The sequence below is a fragment of the Cheilinus undulatus genome, linkage group 16, assembly GCF_018320785.1.
Source record: "Cheilinus undulatus linkage group 16, ASM1832078v1, whole genome shotgun sequence".
In the NCBI taxonomy this organism is placed as follows: Eukaryota; Metazoa; Chordata; class Actinopteri; order Labriformes; family Labridae; genus Cheilinus; species Cheilinus undulatus.
In genome coordinates, this window is record NC_054880.1 from 4,838,029 (window position 1) to 4,858,975 (window position 20,947).

The window sequence follows — 20,947 nt, forward strand, 5'->3', positions numbered from 1 at the left end:
TCCCCAGAGTGTGTTCTCATATGTCTTTTCAGATTATGATTTATAGCAAAACTTTTACCACACTCTGAGCACTCAAAGGGTTTCTCTCCTGTATGACTTCTCCTGTGTTTGGTCAACGTACTTTAAGGCCAAATTGTTCACCACACTCCAGGCATCTAAACAGCTTCTGTCTAGTGTGAACTAGCATATGTCTGCACAGAAAATATTTTTTGATAAAACTTTTTCCACATTCAGTACAGCTAAAGAGTTTTCCCCCAGTGTGTACTTTCACATGTTTGGACAGACCTCTTTGTGGGCTGTATCTCTCACTTGAGCCTTGCTCTTCGGGGGCTACATCCTTTACCAAAATCAGCAGAGCTTAAGAGTTTAGTTCTAGTATGAACAAACATGTGTCTGCTCAGATTTCCATTGCGATTAAAGCTTTTATCACATTCAAAGCAGCTGAAGAGCTTCCCTCCTGTGTGAATTCTCATATGATACCTAACATGATGCTTTTGGTTAAATTGTTTACCACACTCACTGCAGCAAAATTGTTTCTTTTCAGTATGAAATCTCCTGTGCTTGGCCAGAGGACCTTCAAGGCTAGATCTTTCACCACATTCAGAGTTGCCGAAGGGTTCCTCTCTTACGTGCATTCTCATGTGCCTGCTCAAATGTCCTTGTCTGGCAAATTTTTTACCACAGTCAGAGCAGCTGAAGGGTTTCTCTCCTGTGTGAATTCTCAGATGATCTTTAAGATGCACTGCAAGTTTAAATCTTCTACCAAACTCAGAGCAGCCAAATGGTTTCTCTCCTGTGTGAATTCTCATATAATAGCTAACATGATGCTTTCGGTAAAATCATTTACCACACTCAATGCAGCCAAACGGTTTCTCTTCAGTATCAGATACCTTGGCCAGAGGACCTTCAAGGCTAGATCTTTCCCCACACTCAGAGTTGCTAAAGGGGTTCTTTCTTAAATGTATTTTCATGTGCCTGCTCAAACTTCCTTGTCTGGTAAATGTTTTACCACACTCAGAGCAGCTGAAGTGTTTCTCTCCCGTGTGCGTTATCAGATGTGATTTTAGATTCCCCTTGAGTTTAAATCTTCTACCACACTCGGAGCAGCCAAATGGTTTTTCTCCAGTGTGAATTCTTACATGATCTCTGAGATGACCTGTATGGTTAAATCCTTTACCACACTCAGAGCAACAGTGTTGTTTCTTACCCCCTTTTTTCTCTTATTTTTGAGTTCTTCCACTAAGTTTAAACCTGACTGGTCTTCTGATGTCTCCATCCAATCAGCACTGTCATCGGTCTCAACCTCAGATGAGTCTTCAGTCTTGACCTTAGTCTTTGGTTGTAAATCTCCCCCTGGATTATAACATCAAGCTGTTCCTGGTCCTCCACAGTCATCTCCATCCGTTCCTGTTTCCACCAGTTCAGGTTTTGTTTAATGAAGATGTGTCAACTGAAGTTTCTCCTCATCTTCTTCAGTCTTCACAGATATGGTATCTAAAGTGAACTTGATGATATCAGAATCATCTGGCCTCTGAAACTGCTTTCCTTCCTGACTGCTCCACAAATCCTCTGGTTCTTCTTTGATGTGTGACATTTTGACAACATGACAGTTTAGACCGAAGCCCCTCTCCTGCTGATCAAGGGAATTCTCTTCTTTAATCACCAAAATCTGCTGGTCTTCCACAGGAAAAACTGAAATAGAGAAGCACACATTAAAACAGATTTCACACTTTACAAATATGGTAAAATGATACTAGAAATTATTGGTTTTAAAAGGTTGTGCCAAAAATAACATGCCCCTTCATTCAATTGATTTTAATCTACACAGTTCCAAATCTAAAAGCTGCCAGGACACCTTACTTAAAGCTAACGTTCAAATCCACACAGCTCACCGTTACAGCAAGCTCCCGAAGGCCACATAACTTTAATTTCTAAACTGAGTCCTTTTGAGTTGTAATTGTGAGATACTAAACTCAAAATGTGAAATTAAAACACAAATTGGTTTCTTTTCCCACATTCCTGACTTCTTATGTAAATATTTTTACCCCTTACTTTTTCAGATTTTGTGACATAACATGGATATCTTAAATCATCAAGGATAAGTTCACATTTTAATACTTGAGGGAAGGGTTAGGGTTAGGGTTAGACCTCATACTGATGGGCCAGTTATAACAGAAATATAAGATCATCTTGCGGGCTGGATTTAACGGATCCACGGACCAGATTTAGCCCCTCAGGCCTAGAGTTTGACACCTGTGTTTTAGGCTGTCATTGAAACATTTGAGTATGGAAGCCAATCAAAATTGAATGTAAATGATATTAAACACTTTAGAGTGGAGAGTGGAGGCTAAAGGCTCAGCTCACTGAAATATTTTCAGAAAACACGTTTATAGAAGAAGAAAAAAAAAACCTGACAGACCCTGAAACCCGGACAAACATCCAAGAGTCAAAGTCAAAGAAGGAAGAGAAACGCCTGTTCCGTACACTTTTCTCGCGTTTCTCTTATCCTACAGGACGCTGGATTACCCAAAAACGCTAACTGCACTCGGCAGGAAAAAAGTTTTCATGACCCGGAAAACAACACCACTTCCTGTACAGTCATCTCGCCTTAACACAATAAAAGCAGAGCTTCAGGTTTCCAACGTTTCATCCTACTCTCAATTAAAAAAAAAAAAAAAAAAAAAAAAAAAAAATATATATATATATATATATATATATATATTTAAGTTTTCCCGTCAAAAACACAGCCAGATTCTTCTGAAAAAGCTGAGTAGTAAAACAAAGATATGATGTGAAGCTCTTATTTTGTGGATTTGATTTGTGGAGTGGGTCAGCATTGTCAGTCTGGGCTTCTCTTGGCCTACTGTAGAGATGAATAAAGTTTATGGAGCTAAACTAAACTGTGTAGGGGAGACTGAAGACAGTTGCAACACTTTCTACATTACTCTCAGTTCCTCAGAGACTACTTAGACTAGGCACACCAAATCTTTACATGTTAAACTTACATGTGTCTGCTAATTACCCATACCATTTAAAGATGGCTACATAGGACATATCAATCACAAAATTTATTTGAATAGAGGAATTCAGATGTTGCAACTGACCCCAAACCTGGGGATGGTTGCAACATATTACAAAAAAAACATTAAATTTCACTAATTAACTTCTGCTTTTTGTCTCAATAAGCACATTATTTCTACAATATTAAAGTATAATATATTTAATAAGTATTGTTTTGTGTAAAACATAGGCCTACCTTGAGTCAATGTGCAGATGTTACCGAAGCAATAAAAACTCAGTATTTCAGTGTGGGACAAAAAGAATGGAATAATTTGAAATACAAAAAACATTTATTAAACATGTTTTTAGTGAACAAAATTTAAATTGTTTTAAAACTCCAGTGAATATGAACTTTGATTTTAAGTTTTATTAAAGGCACACAAACAATATCCTGTTTTCACATGAACATTTATGTGACTAGTTTGTTCCATAGCACAACAGATGCAACTATAATTGTTCATTTTTGCTCAATGAGTTATTTGTGGAATTATTGTTTATCATTAGCATTAGTTTCTCATTGTCTTATAATATGCTTGCCTGTTCCGTTCATCATGAGCGATGAAATATATTAACTGTGCCAATTTTGAACTAAAAATCTTCAAAAATACTGTTGTGTGGTCTGTTTTGATATGACTAGCCTAATTAGCATAGGGACAGTTGCAACCATCATGTGCTAGCTAGCCACACTGACATTGACACATGCTTACCATGTCACTGAACAGTCAACAAAACAATAACTCCAACTAAGTAAGTTTGGATAAATTCATACAAAAGATCAGGACAGTATGACAAAAATACAGCTGATAAAAAAAAGCTACTTTCATACCCCCAAAACAACTTTGTCTTGATACAAGCAAGACCAGATGTTCAATATGGCCCCTCTCTTCTTGGTGGGCAGAGGGTCTAACTGAGCATGTGCAGTGTGAGTGTCATCCCTCTAAGCATGTTTCTGATTGGAGAAATAAGGCTTGTTGCAACCGTACCTTGTTGCAACTGTCCCCAGTCTCCCCTACTATGGTAGAAAACGCTTCCTCATCTTAGCATGTGTAATTCAAAGTTCAGATATGTCCAACTTCAAAGAAACAAAACCTAATTTATTACACATTGCATTTGATTTTATTATTTTACAGTATTTCAGGGGGAAACAATAGACCTATATATTGTTCATCTGACTTTATTCGTGTAGGTAAACATTGTTAATGACCCATGTTATATGGGGTTACCAGAAATAATAAATTCCTCTCATAAAGAATACTTCTTTAATTATTATATTTTGAACTTAAGTATAGTGTAAAATGTGAGCACTAAACTAGAGAATTGCAAATACTATGAAAAATCAAGTCTTGTGGAGATCAGACATGGAGGGTCTTTCTCTGAAGAAGTAGCAAGTAGGAGAGGTCTGAGCCTTTAAACAGGGATTGAAACTGGTTTTCAGAGACATATACCAAATAATTTCAACATTTTGTAAAGAATTTCACTTGTATAATTACTCTTTTAAAAATGGAATTTACTTTGTATTTTTTATGAATTTAATGGGTTACCATTTTCTTTGATGTTGTATATAAAGTAATTATAGTTACTGACATACGGTTCAAAAGGTGATGGAAATTCACTTTTGACAAGGCTCAGATGACAAATAAAATTTATATTGAAAATCAGGGCTGTCAAAAAATCACAGCTTTTTATTGAGGTTAATTCTTATTATCACATTTTTTTAATTCCACTATTTTGCATTTAAAATGTTGTGTGTGTGTGTGTGTGTGTCATTTTGGAGATTTGTACTGTTATAAACTAAAGGTAATTGACTTCCTTTGGATACCGACCTGCTTTTATAGGTAGATGAAAGATTTTATCATTAACTAAACCATGGAAAAGGGAATTTCTTATGGACTGGAAAGGAAATAAGTGAACAGTAAAAAGGCAGATGTTTTATTTTTTAAAAATGCAAATGAGGTTTGACTTTTCCACTGAGCTGTCTGAGATTTTCAAAGTGAAATGAGATGTTAAGGAGCAGCAATGGACTTATTTTCCATCACTGAGGCTGCAGGGAGACGCTGATGTGGATTAACCAAATTGTGCTAAAAGTAACAATAAAGCATAAGAATAATCACAATTTGAAAAAATAATGCACCTATTATGGAACACTGTTGATCACATTAATGTGATCAACAGTGATGCGTTGTTTATTTTGTTGACTAAAACTCTTTGTCGACAGCCTTTTTTTCCATGACAAAAACTAGACTAAAACTAACAAAAATAGATCTGTGATGACTAAAACTGAAAAACTATGTTGAGGTTTTGTCAAAGTGACTAAAACTAGACTGAAATGTGATGTAGTTTTCGTTGGACAATCAAAATCAAAGATAATTCCCCACTGTGGGTAAATCTGTCAAAATGCAACGCATCTGTATCTATTCTGCCTCTCATCTGTAGAAAGCAGGGACCCCAGGTTTGGCAAAGTACAGAGAACACTCTACCATGATTTGGTACCAGATTTAGGCAAGAAAATAAATGGTTGGACTAAAAGTAAAGACTAAAATGTGACTAAAACTAAAATGCATTTAATTTAAAGACTAAAACTACGACTAAAATTAAAAATAGCTGCCAAAATGAACACTGGCTTGATGGTTCTAAAACATGCTGACAACATGTTTACAGCAACAACTAATTAAAGCAAGTGTTGTACAGTGCCTATTTTACAGTTTATTGTTCAGGGTGGTCATTGTAGAAAGAATGAAGGATTTTTTGTAGGGTTTGTAGGTTTTTCTGGGTTGGTGAACTTTGTCTTTTCCATTCAGTTTGTGAATGGTAAACCAAAGCTGAGATGTGTTTGCTGACAGTAAAAGTCATTAAAGTTGTTTTTAACTTAGCAGGTGGAGGTGCTGTCATGGTCTTAGGCGGATAGAGTTAGCATGCTGAGAAAAGGTGAGACAGGTGTTAAACACATCTCTCAGAGATATAAAAGAGTCAACCTGCTGTCCAAGCAGACACCAGTGGCTGAGTGGTATATGTACCTAACTTACAAGTAGAAGTAAATGAAACATGCATCCTTCGAAGAAAAAAAAAAAGATTTCATAGCACACATAGCATTCAACATTTATTTAAGGCATCATAACTCTACAGATCAGAAATTCCATGATTCAGTTAAGTAATAACACAAAACCAGCAACATTTACTACCTCTACTACAATTTACTTCAAACCTATTGATGAAATTAAGAGTAGAAAATAAACATTTTAACATTAGCAGCTGCAACAATGACATTTGAATTGAATGGGATTTTAACATCTTTTCATGTTTTTTATCTTCAGCTCACAGTTGCACGTCAATGAATCAACATATTGATGCTTAAGATGTCCATTCCATACAGTTCTGATATAAAATTGAGGTTTTTCACCATCGATATGGTTTCTATCTGTTAGACTTCGATAGGTGTCTCAACAATGTTACATCTCATTCAAAATGGTGACTTTAAATACACTGGTGTTCGCTGGTCTCCTTGCAATCATCATCACAGTCTGTAGGCTCAGGGTCATAATAGTCATCTGTCTTGACCTCAGTCTCTGGTTGTAAGTTGATATAGCCAAGGAAACCTTTGGTCAGAAATACTGCAGCCCAATAGTTTCTAAGACCCATGAAGTGCTTGATAAGACTTTTCAGAGAATCAAGTTTAAAACTTTAACCTCACGCTTAGCGTTTTAAGGATTTCTCTTTAGCATGTGCTAGCACATGCCTGGACATAGAACCTTTTTGGGTAAATCTCTGACCACACTGAGAACATCTGAAGGGTTTCTGTCTAGTGTGAACCAACATATGTCTGGAGAGACAATTTCTCAGGCGGAATCTCTTACCACACTGTAAGCAGTTGAAAGGTTTCTCTCCTGTGTGAGTTCCTCTATGTTTGGTTAAAGAAGTTTTAAGACTAAATCTTTGACCACACTCATGGCACCTAAAGGGTTTCAGTCTAGTGTGAACTAACTTATGTCTGGTCAGACAACTTTGTTGAGCAAATCTTTTACCACACTCTAAACAGCTAAAGGGTTTGTCTCCTGTGTGCGTTCTCATATGTCTTATCATACAATTCTTATAAGTAAATCTTCTACCGCACTCTGAACATTCAAAGGGTTTCTCTCCTGAATGACTTCTCCCATGTTTGGTTAATTCACTTTTAATTTTAAATTTTTTACCACACTCAAGGCATGTAAACCGATTCTGTCTGTGAACTAACATATGTCTGGACAGCAAGTATTCTTTGTTAAAACTTTTTGCACATTCAGTGCAGCTGAAAGTTGTGTGAATTTTCACATGTTTGGTCAGATCAATAAGAAGGCTAAATCTTTCACCACACTCAGAGCAGCCAAAGGGTTTCTCTGCAGTGTGAGTTCCCTGATGTGTCGTCACTTGATCTTTAAGGCTTACTCCTTTGCCAAAATCAGTAGAGTTGCAGAGTTTCTCCTTTGTGTGAACAAACATGTGTCTGGTCAGATTTCCATTGCGATTAAAGCTTTTACCACACTCAGAGCAGTTAAAGGGTTTCTCTCCTGTGTGAATTCTCATATGATATCTAACATGATGCTTTTGGTTAAATCGTTTTCCACATTCAGGGCAGTCAAAGGGTTTCTCTGCTGTATGAGATCTCATGTGCCTGTCCAGTGTACTTTCAAAGCTAAATCTTTCACCACACTCGGAGCAGCTGAAGGGTTTCTCTTCTTTGTGCGTTCTCATATGATCTTTGAGATGGCCACTGAGTTTGAACGTTTTACCACACTCAGAGCAGCTGAAGGGTCTCTCTCCTGTGTGAATTTTCATATGATCTTTGAGATTACTTGTGCGGTTAAATCTTTTACCACACTCAGGACAGCTGAAGGGTTTCTCTTCAGTGTGAATTCTCATATGATCTCTAAGATTACTTGTACGGTTAAATCTTTGTCCACACTCAGAGCAGCAGAAAGGCTTCTTATTTTTTTTTCTACTCTTGTTTTTGAGTTTTTCCACTGAGTTGAAATCTGGCTGATCTTCTGTTGTCTCCATCCAATCAGCACTGTCATCAGTCTCAGCATCAGAAGAGTCTTCAGCCTTGACTTCAGTCTCTGGTTGTAAACCTTTCTCTGGATCTTGGTACATGGATGCTCCTGCTCCTCCACAATCCTCTCCATCAGCTCCTGTTTCAATCTCTCTATTTTGTCTTTGATGAAGCTGTGACAACTGAGGTTTCTCGTCATCTTCTTCAATCTTCATGGGAACAAAAGTGAACTTGATGATATTAGCATTCTCTGGACCCTGAAGCTGCTCTCCCTCCTGACTACTCCACAAGTCCTCTGGTTCCTCTTTAATCTGGGTAACCTTATTAATTTCCGGACCTAGACTGGATTCCATCTCCTGCTGCTCAAGGGAAACCTCTTCTTTACACGCTGAGAGCTGCTGGACCTCCACAGGAAAAGCTAAAATACAAAAGAACAAATTTAGAAGATTTATTTTACATTAAAATAAAATATGGGATAGTAATACTTAACTTTATGGTTGTATAACTTTCCCAAAAAAATGAGATAATCCTTCAATTGATTGGTTTAAATCTAAATAGAGGTATAGAGACAGTGATGGAGAAAAGGTGAATAATTCAGCACCACACTGCATGAAATGTACGCGTATTGTTTGTGTAAAGACAAATTTAGGTCAAGGGTTTAACATGAAACATTTAACTTATTGTGTTATTTTCCTGCTGCATACCCCAATTCTCCTTCAGGATTTTCTGGTAGAGAGCAGAATTCATGGTTACGTCAATTTCGACAAGTGGCCCAGGTCCTGAAGAAGCAAAGCAGCCCCACACCCCACACCCATTTCACTACCACCACCATGTTGGTAAGATGTTCTTCTGATGAAATGCTGTGTTAGTTTTACTCCAGATGTACCAGGCTGTTGGTAAGATGTTCTTCTGAGGAAATGCTGTATTAGTTTTACTCCAGATGTACCAGGCCGCATACCTTCATTTTCAAAAAAGTCTTGTGGATCATCAGGATGGTTTTGGTCAAATCTGAGATGAGCCTTTGTGTTCTTTTGTGTCTGCAGTGGTTTTGGCCTTGAAACTCTCCCTTAGATGCTATTTTTGCCCAGTTTCTTTGTCACTGTTGAATCATGAACACTGGCCTTAAGTGAGTCAAGCGAGGCCTGAAGGTCTCTCAACTTGACTTTCCAAAAATATGTGGTTATTCACAGTTAATTCATGATTAGACAAGAGCAGAGTGACTTTTAGGTAGGTTTGGATGGTTATTTGCTCTACTGGGACCAAATTTGGTCCTGCTCGCCTTGATCCAAACAAACTTGCTCTGTGCACTCTATGTTTGCACAAAAATAATCATGTTACACATCAAATTAAACAGAAGAAGCTCAGCTACAAGCCCAAATAAACCATTTTTACCTACACTACATCCAACTCAAAGAGGACTCAAATCAATGACCACATATCAAAGTGGCCATAGTGCTACGTAGCCAGACACTTCTGCCCCCTATGGGATGGTGCCTAGTACTACAAACACAAACATGGTCTCATTTGAAAGTTCAGCCTCTACAGAAAATTCTAGTCATGTTTGTGCAGTTTCCATTTGTTTCAACAGTTTCTTTTAGTTTTCTGCACTTTTTTGTGTAACTTTTTGTGCCATTGAAAATAAATCTGCTCCTCTTGGTGTCAAACTTAAGTTCCTTTGTAAGACTTCCTTTGAAAGAGAATTATATTGAGGTCTGGGTGATTTGAGGGAGAAAAAAGAATTCCATGATGCATTGACCACCTATAATGGCATATGAGTAAAAAAAAGTTTGATACCTGAGATTTTTAAAATGGCAGAGATAGAGCCAAATTGGGCCTAAATGACACAAGGGGGGAGTTCGCCTGGATATTTTTAACTAAAATCTCTCTTACTGTGTACTAATAACCCTCTAGTGACATGAAAGTCGAAAGATGTAATGTCAAAATACAGTGCTATGGCCTACTGAAGATTTTTTTTTTATTTCAACTGCATTATTTCTATGGGATATATATGCAAAAATTGCAAGAAAAATTGGGCAAAAAATGAAAATTTTCATTTGCAAACTTGATTCTCTCTGATCCAATAACATATATATACATATTTACACTTCTGAACAAATTTCACAAGTGCCCTCTTCATAACTGTACCTTGATCATTCAAATAGACCTTGTAGTTACAGAGTTACACTCATTTAAAAATGGACTGTAAATTTCAAGCAGTAGCCTAATAAAAGAGGCTAGGGCTTAACAGGTTAATAGATAAAATCATAATTTGAAAACTGCTTTTGGTAATTGATCAGGTTATTGTTGTCTAATATTAAAATTAAAATAATTAAAAAATAAAATTTAAAAAGTATGCCTATTTTGGGTAACATTATACTTTGTTGACAACACTCTATTTATAGACACTTGTACGTGTGTACATATTTAGGGCAATGTTATATGGAAAGGAGGCTGCTACCTTTGGTTCAGTGCAATTGTAAATTTCTAGTTTACACACATCTTCCATAGATATTAGTGGAAATTTAATTTTTCTAAATACAAATGTAATGTTTTTATTGTGTTTGACACCTTGAGGACAACAGCAATGAAAAACAAAAACCCAAAGTGCATCAAAATGTATCAATAATCAATTAAGAATCGAATCATGAGGTGCCTAAAGATTCCGACCTCTAGTCATAGGTGGATTAGTTTTTGTTTAACCACTGCTGATGTTATAGTGGCAAAAGGCTTACAGATATCTCTCAAAAACTGACATACTAGTTCAGCAGATGCATATTCTAAGGCCAAATAAGTAATGCACAAAGCACAGATGACAAGTAAATTTACAAAAATGTTTATTGTATAAAATGTAAAAGAAAAAACAGCACTACAGGCAACAACATGGTCCACACACAGTCCAATTTTAACTGCTCTGATCCACAGAAGTCTGGCCACTGACCGCCGTGGCCAACATCTGCATGCTCTCACGGAAAAGTTCATTAAAGGCCTGAGTCTCTCTGAGCATGGTGGGCCTCCAAGACATTCACCAGCCTGGCTATTTCCTGGGCCTCCAGCAGGTTGAACATACGTCCATCCTTGAACATACGTCCTTCACCTCGTCTGATGTTTCAACAATGTGGTCCATCTCAGACCTTATCCTCTCTCCTGCAGATGAGGTTGAAATATTATAAGACCGTCAGAGAAATGTTAAGAAATCCCATTTACGTAACACACAAAAACATATATAAAATATAAATGGGAGAAAGTTTACCACTGTTGCATGGAGACATTACTGCACAAGAAGTGACCCATGTCAACAGTGGTTCACTCATTCACTAGGCATACATGGCCATTCGTACAGTTTTCCTTTATCCACTTTAACAAAAACACAAACTTAAACGAACATGTATTCGTATCACTTACCGTTCTCTGTTAGGCACAGGGAGTTCAACAGGAGAGTCCCGACTCCAGTCTTGAACCACCGTTTGTTGCAAGCCTCGCTCCTTAAACTGCGTCCATGGCTGCAAACCATCAACATGTTTTACGATCCATCCTGATGGTGTTATTATGGTCTACCAAATGCTTGTACAGTGACTTGAGTTCTTTTATTTTCTCTCAGCACTGTAAATACTACCTGTATATGTCCATTGCCTCAAGCTTTGCCGAAATTTCTTGGGAAACCTTCTCATTTCTGGTTGCACCGTTCAGGTCTTTGGGGGGGGGGGCTTCCCACTCCAGATAAAGATGAGGGCCTGTGCTTCAACTTCAATTTCTTCTCCTTTTTCTGCTGCCATTGGGAAGCTGGCAGGTATTTTAATGTTTAGTGCAGCAAGGCGTCCCCGAATGATGACAAACCGCTTTGACGTTAGCACGCTGCACTTGGAGGCAGGGCTGGCTTGCCTTGGCTCAGAGCAGGGCTATTTGAGCACCGCTCAGCTCAGCCAAACTGGTGATGGAAAATGAAATCAGCGTGGCTTGATTTGGCTCGGCACAGCCCAGAGTCGCAGTGGAAAAGCCCTATGAGTCTCTGCCTCACTCAAGGAGTTCAAGTATCCTTTGGTTTTGATCATGAGTGAAGATAAAATTGCGCCTGAAATTTGCTCTTAATGAGGAAAATAAGCATCATTTTTATAATCAACACTAGTAAACATAACAGAGAAAACATGGAAGCTTCCATAATTTTCATAGCCCTACTATCAATATCATAATTTTCAAACAGGGATGTCTGAGGATACCAAAGTTGCCAGATCATGTCTCAATCATGCTACAAACATACTGTAAATAAAACTTTAACCCCTTTGTCCCAGCAACCTGGCAACCCACAACCTGATTCACAGTGTGCTGTGTATGAGCAGACAGGAGAGATGGGAGCTGCATGAAGGAGGAGGGTAGCTGCACAGCACTCTGTCCTCATTTCTGTCCACACTTTAGTCGCTGTCACTTTTCTGCATTTTCATAATACTTGATTATATTAATTCTGTGGGCCACATATTCATTACCCTCCTGTCTTAGGTATCGCCTGATAGTGTGTGATGAAAAACAGAACAAAGAAAGTGTCGAGTAAAGTTAAGTTGAGACTTCCTTGGTTCAGTGGAAATGTCACAGATGACAAAAATGTGAGTAATTTAAACTATTTTTTCATATATGAAACGTCTTAGAGATTTAGGGTTAAAGAATAAAGGTTGGTTTTTCAGGGTCCACATGGATACCAATTATAAGTAGTTTATAAGATGATAGCCAACATTTGGAACAGATATGGATTTGGTTTGATGAACAAAATGTATTTAATTTGGAAAAGGTAAAATTGTATGTTCAAAAAATGAGGGAAAATACAGAAACACCTTGCAGTAGAACCAAGGTGCACTTTATGAATAATCAATTTTATTGATAATCTGTAAAACAAAGTGCCAACACCAACCTTCAGTGTCAGATATTTAAAGCTGTGTTAGAAATATATCATTTGTATATTTACATGTTGAATTTAAGGATAAAAAATATAGATTTAGTTAAGTTATTCCTCCTGTTATATTAGTCTGAATAACCAAAAGTTAGAAGAAAACCTGATTATGATTTTTTTTTTTTTAATATTAGACTGGGAATTATAACATGAATGTTTAAATTCATGTGGAGGTGAAGGCAAGACATTTAAGCTATTATTATCAAAACATGAACAAAAATGGTATAAAAATGCACCAGAACACCGGAAATAAAACCACAAAATTGCCTGACATTAATGCATGTTTACCCACCAGAATTGAAGGCTAAAGCTAACCATACATCCATATGACTGAGGGTTTAAACATGGCAGCAAACCTTAAAATTCATTCTCTCGGTGATTTAAACTCTTAGATTCAGATATGGGCACAAGCCACCATTTAAACCACTTTCAAAAACCTTTAACCGTTTACAAACGTGTTAGCCTCGACAGCCGTTAATTCTGTCAATAATTACTTTTAGTTCATGCTAGATGGCATCATCTAAATAAAAACACAGCATCTGCTTCAACAGATACAAAACATTCAAGTTAAGATGCCGTGAAGTCTTAAAAAAAACAAAATGATGCGGCTAACGCTGAGCTGCGTAGATGTGAATGTTAGCTAAAGGCTCTGAAACATTCACAGTAAACACGTTTATAGAAGAATAAATAAAACTAACCTGAAAGATCGTGAAACCCGGACATTTTAAAAACACTCAAGACTCCGAGAAGGAAGAGAAAGTTTAGCTCTGAACGGTTTTCAATGATTTCTCTTCTCCTACATGACGCTCGATCATCCAAACAAGCTAGCTGAGATCGGCGGGCAAAAGCCTACGAGACCCGGAAACAAAAACATCACTTCCTGTACACTAATCTGCCTTTCACAATAATAGCTGAGCTTCAACCATCTATCAATTTATATTCTAATTGAAACAAAAGGTATATAAAAAAGGTTATGTGAGGTAAACTAAACAGTGACTTGTAGATTACAGCGGGGAAGGCCTCTGAGTCCGTTTGGTTTCTGTTTATTATATTCCATAAATTCTGTTTTGAAAACACCTAGAACATGCATATAGCGGCCGATCCATCCAAAATTAAAGCCGCTGCAGGCTAAACACGGGAGTCAAAGTGATGACGCGCACTCCTTACTTTATCGCACCAAACCCAGTTTATTTACATAGCGTTGCATCTTACCATTTAACAACTTTACCGAACAAAACCCGATAATAGGTCAAATTTTAACCAAGAACGTGCGGTCAACAGAAAATGTTCTCCCTGTGCTCACCCCACTCCAACTTCCAGCAGAAGGACCCCACAGGTGCACAGGTGAAGTAAATTAACTGATCACCACCGTGCCACCAAACACCACACCCACTAATCTGTGTGTAAACCAAAACCCACCTACACCCAAAGGCATCTCCAAAACTTACATGTTTGGCTCCTACAATGCATATGAAGGGGGATGATGTTAAAAGCAGCAAATTATTAAATTCAGTATTGTGTAGTGTCTATTTCATATTTTTAAGGGTGCTTGTAGAAAAATTGGAGGTTTTTTTTGTAAATATTTTTCTGGGTCTGTCTTTTTAATCTAATATGTAAATGGTAAACCAAAGCTGAGATGTGTTTGCTGACATTAATGGTCTGCCGTTTTCTCAGCAGGTGGAGGCGCTGTTGTATTCTTTTCTGGATAGAGTTAGCATGCTGAGAAATTGTGAGACAGCTGTCTAAATAATCTCTCAGGGATTTAAACGATTAAACCTGCTCTCCAAGCTGACACCAGATGCTGAGTGGTAAATAAAGATAATAAGTTAAGTAAATTCATTATGTATCTTTGAGGGTAGAAGAAGAAAAACATCTTATCACAGAGTATTCAACATTTATTGAAGGGATTTCAACTTCTAACAGATCAGAGAAACCTGTTAAGTATCAATACAAATCCTATTGGTGACATTTAAAGTAGATAACACTTGTTTATTTAACATTAGCTGTTGCACACCACGGCCCAAAGGAGCAAACTTGCATGTCTTGAATATCTTTTTGCATTTTCTTTATCTACAGCTCACAGTTACAACTCAAGGAATCAATTCCTTCAACATATTCATGAAAATATAAACACCTCATACAGTTCTGCAATTCAGTTGTAGGAACAAAAGCATGGCGCACAACTATTTACAAAATCTTTCAGATCTGAGAGGTCTCCTACTCTGCGGTGTGAGTGAAAACAGTCTGTCCATGCTCAATGGTGGGTTCATGTCAACAACAGATTGATAGAATCTGTCTCAAGGCTGTAATGTACCCATTAGGACCCATTATGGTCAGAATAATGTCCTCTAAACAAACTCCTACAGTCCCTCAGTTAGTAAAAGGTGACAAACTTTATATTTAAAACAAGATGAAAAGGGCAAGGGGTGATGCATGTACACTGATGTGGGGGCAAAAATAGGGGAATTGTCAAGAGATTATCTCTCGTTAAACCTAGACAATGAATGGCTATTAAATCTTCTAACATGGAAGAATTTCATCATGAATATGGTTTCTCTCTGTGAGACTCAGAGTGGTGTCTAATCAGTGTTATATCTCCTATCACCAAGGGACATTCCTAATGTCTCAAAGTGTAAACATCAGTGATGGTCTCTGGTGTCCTTACATTCATCATCACATTCTTTGATTTCAAGTTCAATCAATCTTGACCTCTGTCTCTTCTTGTAAATATCACTCTGGATCTGACCTTTTCTCTTCAGTTTCATTTTGAAGTGGCTCTTTAACCTGATCAAAAGCACTCGTATGTTGTATTGATACAGCCAAGGAACCCTTTGATCAAAAACATAAAAGCCAAATGGCTTCAAAACTGTCAAATGCTGGATAGGACCTTTAAAAGGGTCCTTTTACAACGTAAGTTTAGTTAAAGGGTTTCTCGCTTCTGCTTAGTGTGAACTAGCATATACTTCGTCACAGTCCCTCACTGAGTAAATCTTTGACCACACTTGGAGCATCTAAAGAGTTTCTCTCCTGTAAGAATTATTCTGTGTTTGGTCAAAGTACTTTTAACAATATATATTTTTCCAGACCCAGAGCAGCTGGGGGAGGGGGGTCTCTATGTTGTGAGGTTTCATCGCCTGATCATTAGGGCTAAATCCTTTCCTGGACTTGGTTGAGCTGAATGGTTTCACTTGAGTGTAAGTAAAACATGTGTCTGGTCAGATTTCCCTTGAGGCTAAAACTTTTTCCATACTCATTGCAATTGAAGGGTTTCTCTCCTGTGTGACGTCTCATATGAAATATAATGTGGTTAAATTTTTGACCACACTCAGAGCAGTTATAGGGTTTCTCTCCTGTGTGGGTTCTCCTATGTCTGGCCAAAGTAAGACTAAATATCTGCCCACACTCAGAGCATGTAAAGGAGTTCTATTTAGTGTGAACTAACATATGTCTGGTCAGAGAACTTCGTTGGGTAAATCTTTTGCCACACTCAGAGCAGTTGAAGGGTTTTTCTCCTGCATGCGTCCCCATATGTCTAGTCAGACTTCGTTTATGTCCAAATTTTTTACCACACTCAAGACAGCTGAAGAACCTCTGTCCAGTGTGAACTAACATATGTCTAGACAGATCATTTTTGTTGTTAAAATGTTTTCCACACTCAGAACAGCCAAAGGGTTCCTCTGTTGTGTTACTTTTCATTTGTGTCATCACATGGTCTTTTGGGCTCCATCTATTCCTGCTCTTAGTGGAGTTGGAGAGTTTCTCTCCAGTGTGAAAAAGCATGTGTCTAGTCAGATTTCCATTTCGACAAAATCTTTTACGACATTCAAAGCAACTGAAGGGTTTCTCTCCTGTGTGCCTTCTCATATGATATGTTACATGATGTTGTTGGGTGAAATTCTTACCACAGTCAGGGCAGCTAAAGGGTTTCTCTCCTAAGTGAATTCTTTTGTGTTTGGTCAGATTTCCATTAAGGCTAAACCCTTTTCCACAATCAGAGCATCGAAAGGGTTTCTGTCTTGAGTGAATTCTCATATGACTTGTAACATGTGATTTATGGTTAAACCTCTTACCACACTCAGAGCAGCTGAAGGGTTTCTCTCCTGAGTGCGTTCTCATATGTAATTTTAGATTCACCTTGAGTATAAATCTTTTACCACACTCAGAGCAGCTGAAGGGTTTCTCTCCTGTGTGAATTCTCATATGATCTCTAAGATGACCTGCATGGTTAAATCTTTTACCACATTCAGAGCAGCAATGCGATTTATCTCTTTTTCTTCTCTTATTTTTGAGTTTTTCCACTGACTTCAAACCCGACTGATGTTCTGTTGTCTCCCTCCAATCAGCGCTGTCATCAGTTTCAGCCTCAGAAGAGTCTTCAAGCTTGACTTTGATCTCTGGTTGTAAATCTCTCTCTGGATCAAAGTATCTGGATCCACCTGGTCCTCCACAGTCCTCTCCATCAACTCCTGTTTCCACCTGTTTAGTCTGTCTTTGATGAGGCTGTGAGGACTGAGGTTTCTCCTCATCTTCTTCAATCTTTACAGGGACAGGAACAAAAGTGAACTTGACAATATCAGCTGTCTCTGGCACATGAAAGTGCTCTCCCTCCTGACTGCTCCAGAGATCCTCTACTTTCTCTTTAATGTATGGATCCTCGATTATATCTTGGCTTTGACTGGAGCTCTTCTCCTGCTGATCAAGGGAAACCTCTGCTTTACTTACAGAAGTCTGCTGGACCTCCACAGGACAAACTAAAATAGAGAAGCACACATTAGTAAAACTATTTTTTTACTAAACAAACATGGAATAGTGATACTCTACTTAGTTGTTATTACTTGTATCTTTTAGACAGAACCTTTCCATGAATTTCAAATTTACTGATTTACAAAAAACAAAAAAAAATTGTAAAGCACATTAATATTTATTGATTAATATGTCAAATTATAGTTATTTACTTGCATTCCTGAACAGAAAAATTAGTTTTAGTGGTTGAATGTTATGCTTGATTCATTTCTGACTTCTCAGACAAGCCCAGTGAGCCGGCTCAAATTTGGGTATAAAAGGGTGAATTCAGTTTGAAATTCCTCATTCCTGTTCAAAATGGGAAAACGTGAGCTCACTGAAAATAAAAGAGTCTGCATTAAAGCACTTCATGATGCTGGATGGTCTCTGAGACAAATAGTGACAGGTGGTCTGATAAATTTGTTAAGCACTGTAAATATCCCATTAGGTTTCATCATTCAGTGTCATGATGTTTCTTTTTTCAATTTCTTGCTGATGGCACACTGATATATCTCCCTCTGATAACCCTAATAGCCTAGCTGCAGTTTTAAATGTCTCAAAGATATCAAATGTTGGATGGCACAGAGTTGTCACACATCAACCAGATTAGAAGCTCCCTCAAGTCTGCTGTCCTCATTTATCACCACCACACGTAGAAACTAAGTAGGGATGCGCCCCCACTATCGTCGTTTTCACCTGAGGGTAGATCAAGTCAGAGCTCAGGGTTAGTTTCTGAGTTTGTTTAACCTTCTTCTTGAAATAGACCCCGGGAATGACACACACACCTCATTTTTTTTATAGAAACAACTGCATGCTCACTGCTAGTTCTCACTCATATTAAGACTTTCTACAGAAATCAACGTCATCCTGTGTAAGAGCTGGCTGTGGCAAACACTGAGCCGTGTACATATGGACGTTAGCTATAGCCCCGGCGCTCTGAAACTTTTACTGTAAACAAGTTCACAGAAGAAGAAAGGAAACAAACCTGAACGATTCTGATATCCGGACATTATAAACTTATCAAAGAGTCAAAGAAGGAAAAGAAGGGATAGCTCTGAACGCTTTCTCTTCTCCTACAAGATCATCCAAAAGATGCTAATTTAGCTTGGCGCCGTCAAGACCCGGAAACAAAACGCTATTTCCTGTACACTCATCTCACCTTCAGAATAATAGCAGTTATCTAAATGTCCAACGATGTATGCTCTTGGTTTACCTTTCACCTTTCACAAACAAATGTTCCTTTTAAAGGATAATCGTCAAGATCACCACCAGAATCTACATAAAGAGCTGCCCAGGGACAAAAAAGACACACAACTTTCATGTTCACGAATCTAGCGACAGGAAGAGAGAAACCTCCTGTTGGATGTTCAGCTCATGGTTTGTGAAGTGGGACAGCGCTGTTTCCTTCTCATAGATGGGTAGCCATGCCAGCAAGTAAGTCTCATTTAATAAGACGAGAAGATAAAAGGCTCATTCTGTTCCTCTCATGTAAAACTGTCAGATTTAAAATGTAGATATCTTCAGCTTCAAAGTAAGAAGACTTCAATTACTTTTTAAAATATTATTACCAATAATAATGGTATCCCACCAGAAAGGAGTTCATTCTTTCATTTTTGAAATATAATTTTGTTTTCGATTAAAATATAAATAAATTTCTCTGAAGGACTAGTAAGTTGGATAGGTCTGAGTCTTTATGAGATGATCGAAACTGGTGCTTGAGTTTAAGAGACATGTTACTTGACATCTTTTACTAAAGTATTCTAAGTCTTTCTAAGTCAGATTTATGCTGTTTTCTATGCAAATGTAATGGGCTGACATTATATCAGATTTCTTTTCTAAAAGTTGTCAATTTCACTTAAAATTTAAGGCAAACATTGTAACTGATGTTTTACTGCATTTATGCATCAGTCAGCAGGACTCAACTGAGCAGTCAACAGGGAATCTTGAGCAGGAGTTGACTAAATAGAGAGAGGAACTGATCAACTTTATTGTCAGCCAAAAAGGTGAAAAATTCTCCTTCAATATGGCCCAAACAACAAATAAAACATGCAATAACACACATTTACAACACCATGCACAGGCATAAAAAGGGAAGAATGTTAAAAGCAATAATTCATTAAATTAAGTGTATTGATAAGTGTGCTGTGTTGTTGAGTTTTCCTGATTACAGAGCAGTTGTACATTTCAGAGAGGACGTTTGGGGTGAACCAGTGATTTTGTTGGCCTGATTACCTATGTGGGACGGTTTATTTTTCTTTGAAGATATGTATGAAGAGGAGGGCAGTGGATAAAGCCCAAAAAGTGGTGAGACGGTTGGGTTGAGACTTGTGGGAAAGAAGCTACAAGCCAAATTTTAACCCTTTATCATGGGGAGTGACCCAACCGCTAGGCTCTCTGTTCCCCTATGTGGGACAAATTTGATTGGATGTTCAATTGGTGAGTGCAATACGACGAAATGTTGAAGGTGAAAATGGATACAGTTTGTGAATGTTAAACTATTGCTGGAATATGTGTGACAACATTAGTTTCCTCTGCAGTTGAGGTGCCGTTGTACCACCCTCACCGACAGGCTGGTCAGACCTGGGAGTATCGCACTCTAAGAGATCTCCTCAGATCCAAGCCTCAGCACTGGCTCCCCTCAGGGCTGTGAGCTGAGCTACATACCTTACAAGTAATAGTAAATTGAAGATGCATATCTTATTCAGAAGAAAAGGAAATAATCTATTAGCACACATAGCATTCAACATTTATTTAAGGCATCATAACTATCTACAGACCAGAAATGTCATATTCCAGTAAAGTAGTAATACTAAACTCCCAAAAGTTAATACTTTCTATTATTATTTACTTTAAATTTATTGATGACAATAAGAGTAGATAACATTTATTTTTGTTTAACATCAGCTATTGTACACCGTGCCCCAAAGGAGCAAGCTTCCTCCAGAAATTCATGATCTCAGTTTCAGAAAAGTTGTCAGTCTTGACCTCAGTGTCTGGTTGTAAATGTCTCTCTGGATCTGAGTTCCTATGCGGTTCTGATATTTCACTGCCCACAGAGCTTCCAAGAGCCTCTGAAGCCTGACTGTCATCATTCTTATATTGTATTTATATAGCCAAGGAAATCTCTGAACAAAGACATAAAAGCT

The 20,947-nt window shown here is 37.8% G+C and overlaps 1 protein-coding gene and 1 pseudogene across 1 annotated transcript; both read right to left on the reverse strand.

Annotated features, from left to right (window-relative positions):
- Window positions 1–6,251: 6,251 nt before the first annotated feature.
- On the reverse strand, window positions 6,252–13,844 carry LOC121523778 (gastrula zinc finger protein XlCGF57.1-like). The gene is made up of 2 exons (XM_041808814.1): window positions 13,718–13,844; window positions 6,252–8,501 (listed from the first exon to the last, which is right to left on the reverse strand). Exons 1-2 carry the CDS (start codon window positions 13,740–13,742, stop codon window positions 6,751–6,753), a joined length of 1,776 nt encoding a protein of 591 aa, XP_041664748.1. The 5' UTR covers window positions 13,743–13,844; the 3' UTR covers window positions 6,252–6,750.
- A 1,143-nt stretch (window positions 13,845–14,987) lies between these two features.
- LOC121523863 lies at window positions 14,988–18,878 on the reverse strand (annotated as a pseudogene).
- Between the last annotated feature and the right edge of the window lie 2,069 nt (window positions 18,879–20,947).

Bases quoted from the DNA above. Each gene is read 5' to 3' on its own strand.
- LOC121523778 (XM_041808814.1), bottom strand. From the start codon at position 13,742: ATGTCCGGGTTTCACGATCTTTCAG. The intron at 8,502-13,717 runs GTTAGTTTTATT...TTTGTATTTTAG, and splicing joins CGGGTTTCACGATCTTTCAG to CTTTTCCTGTGGAGGTCCAG.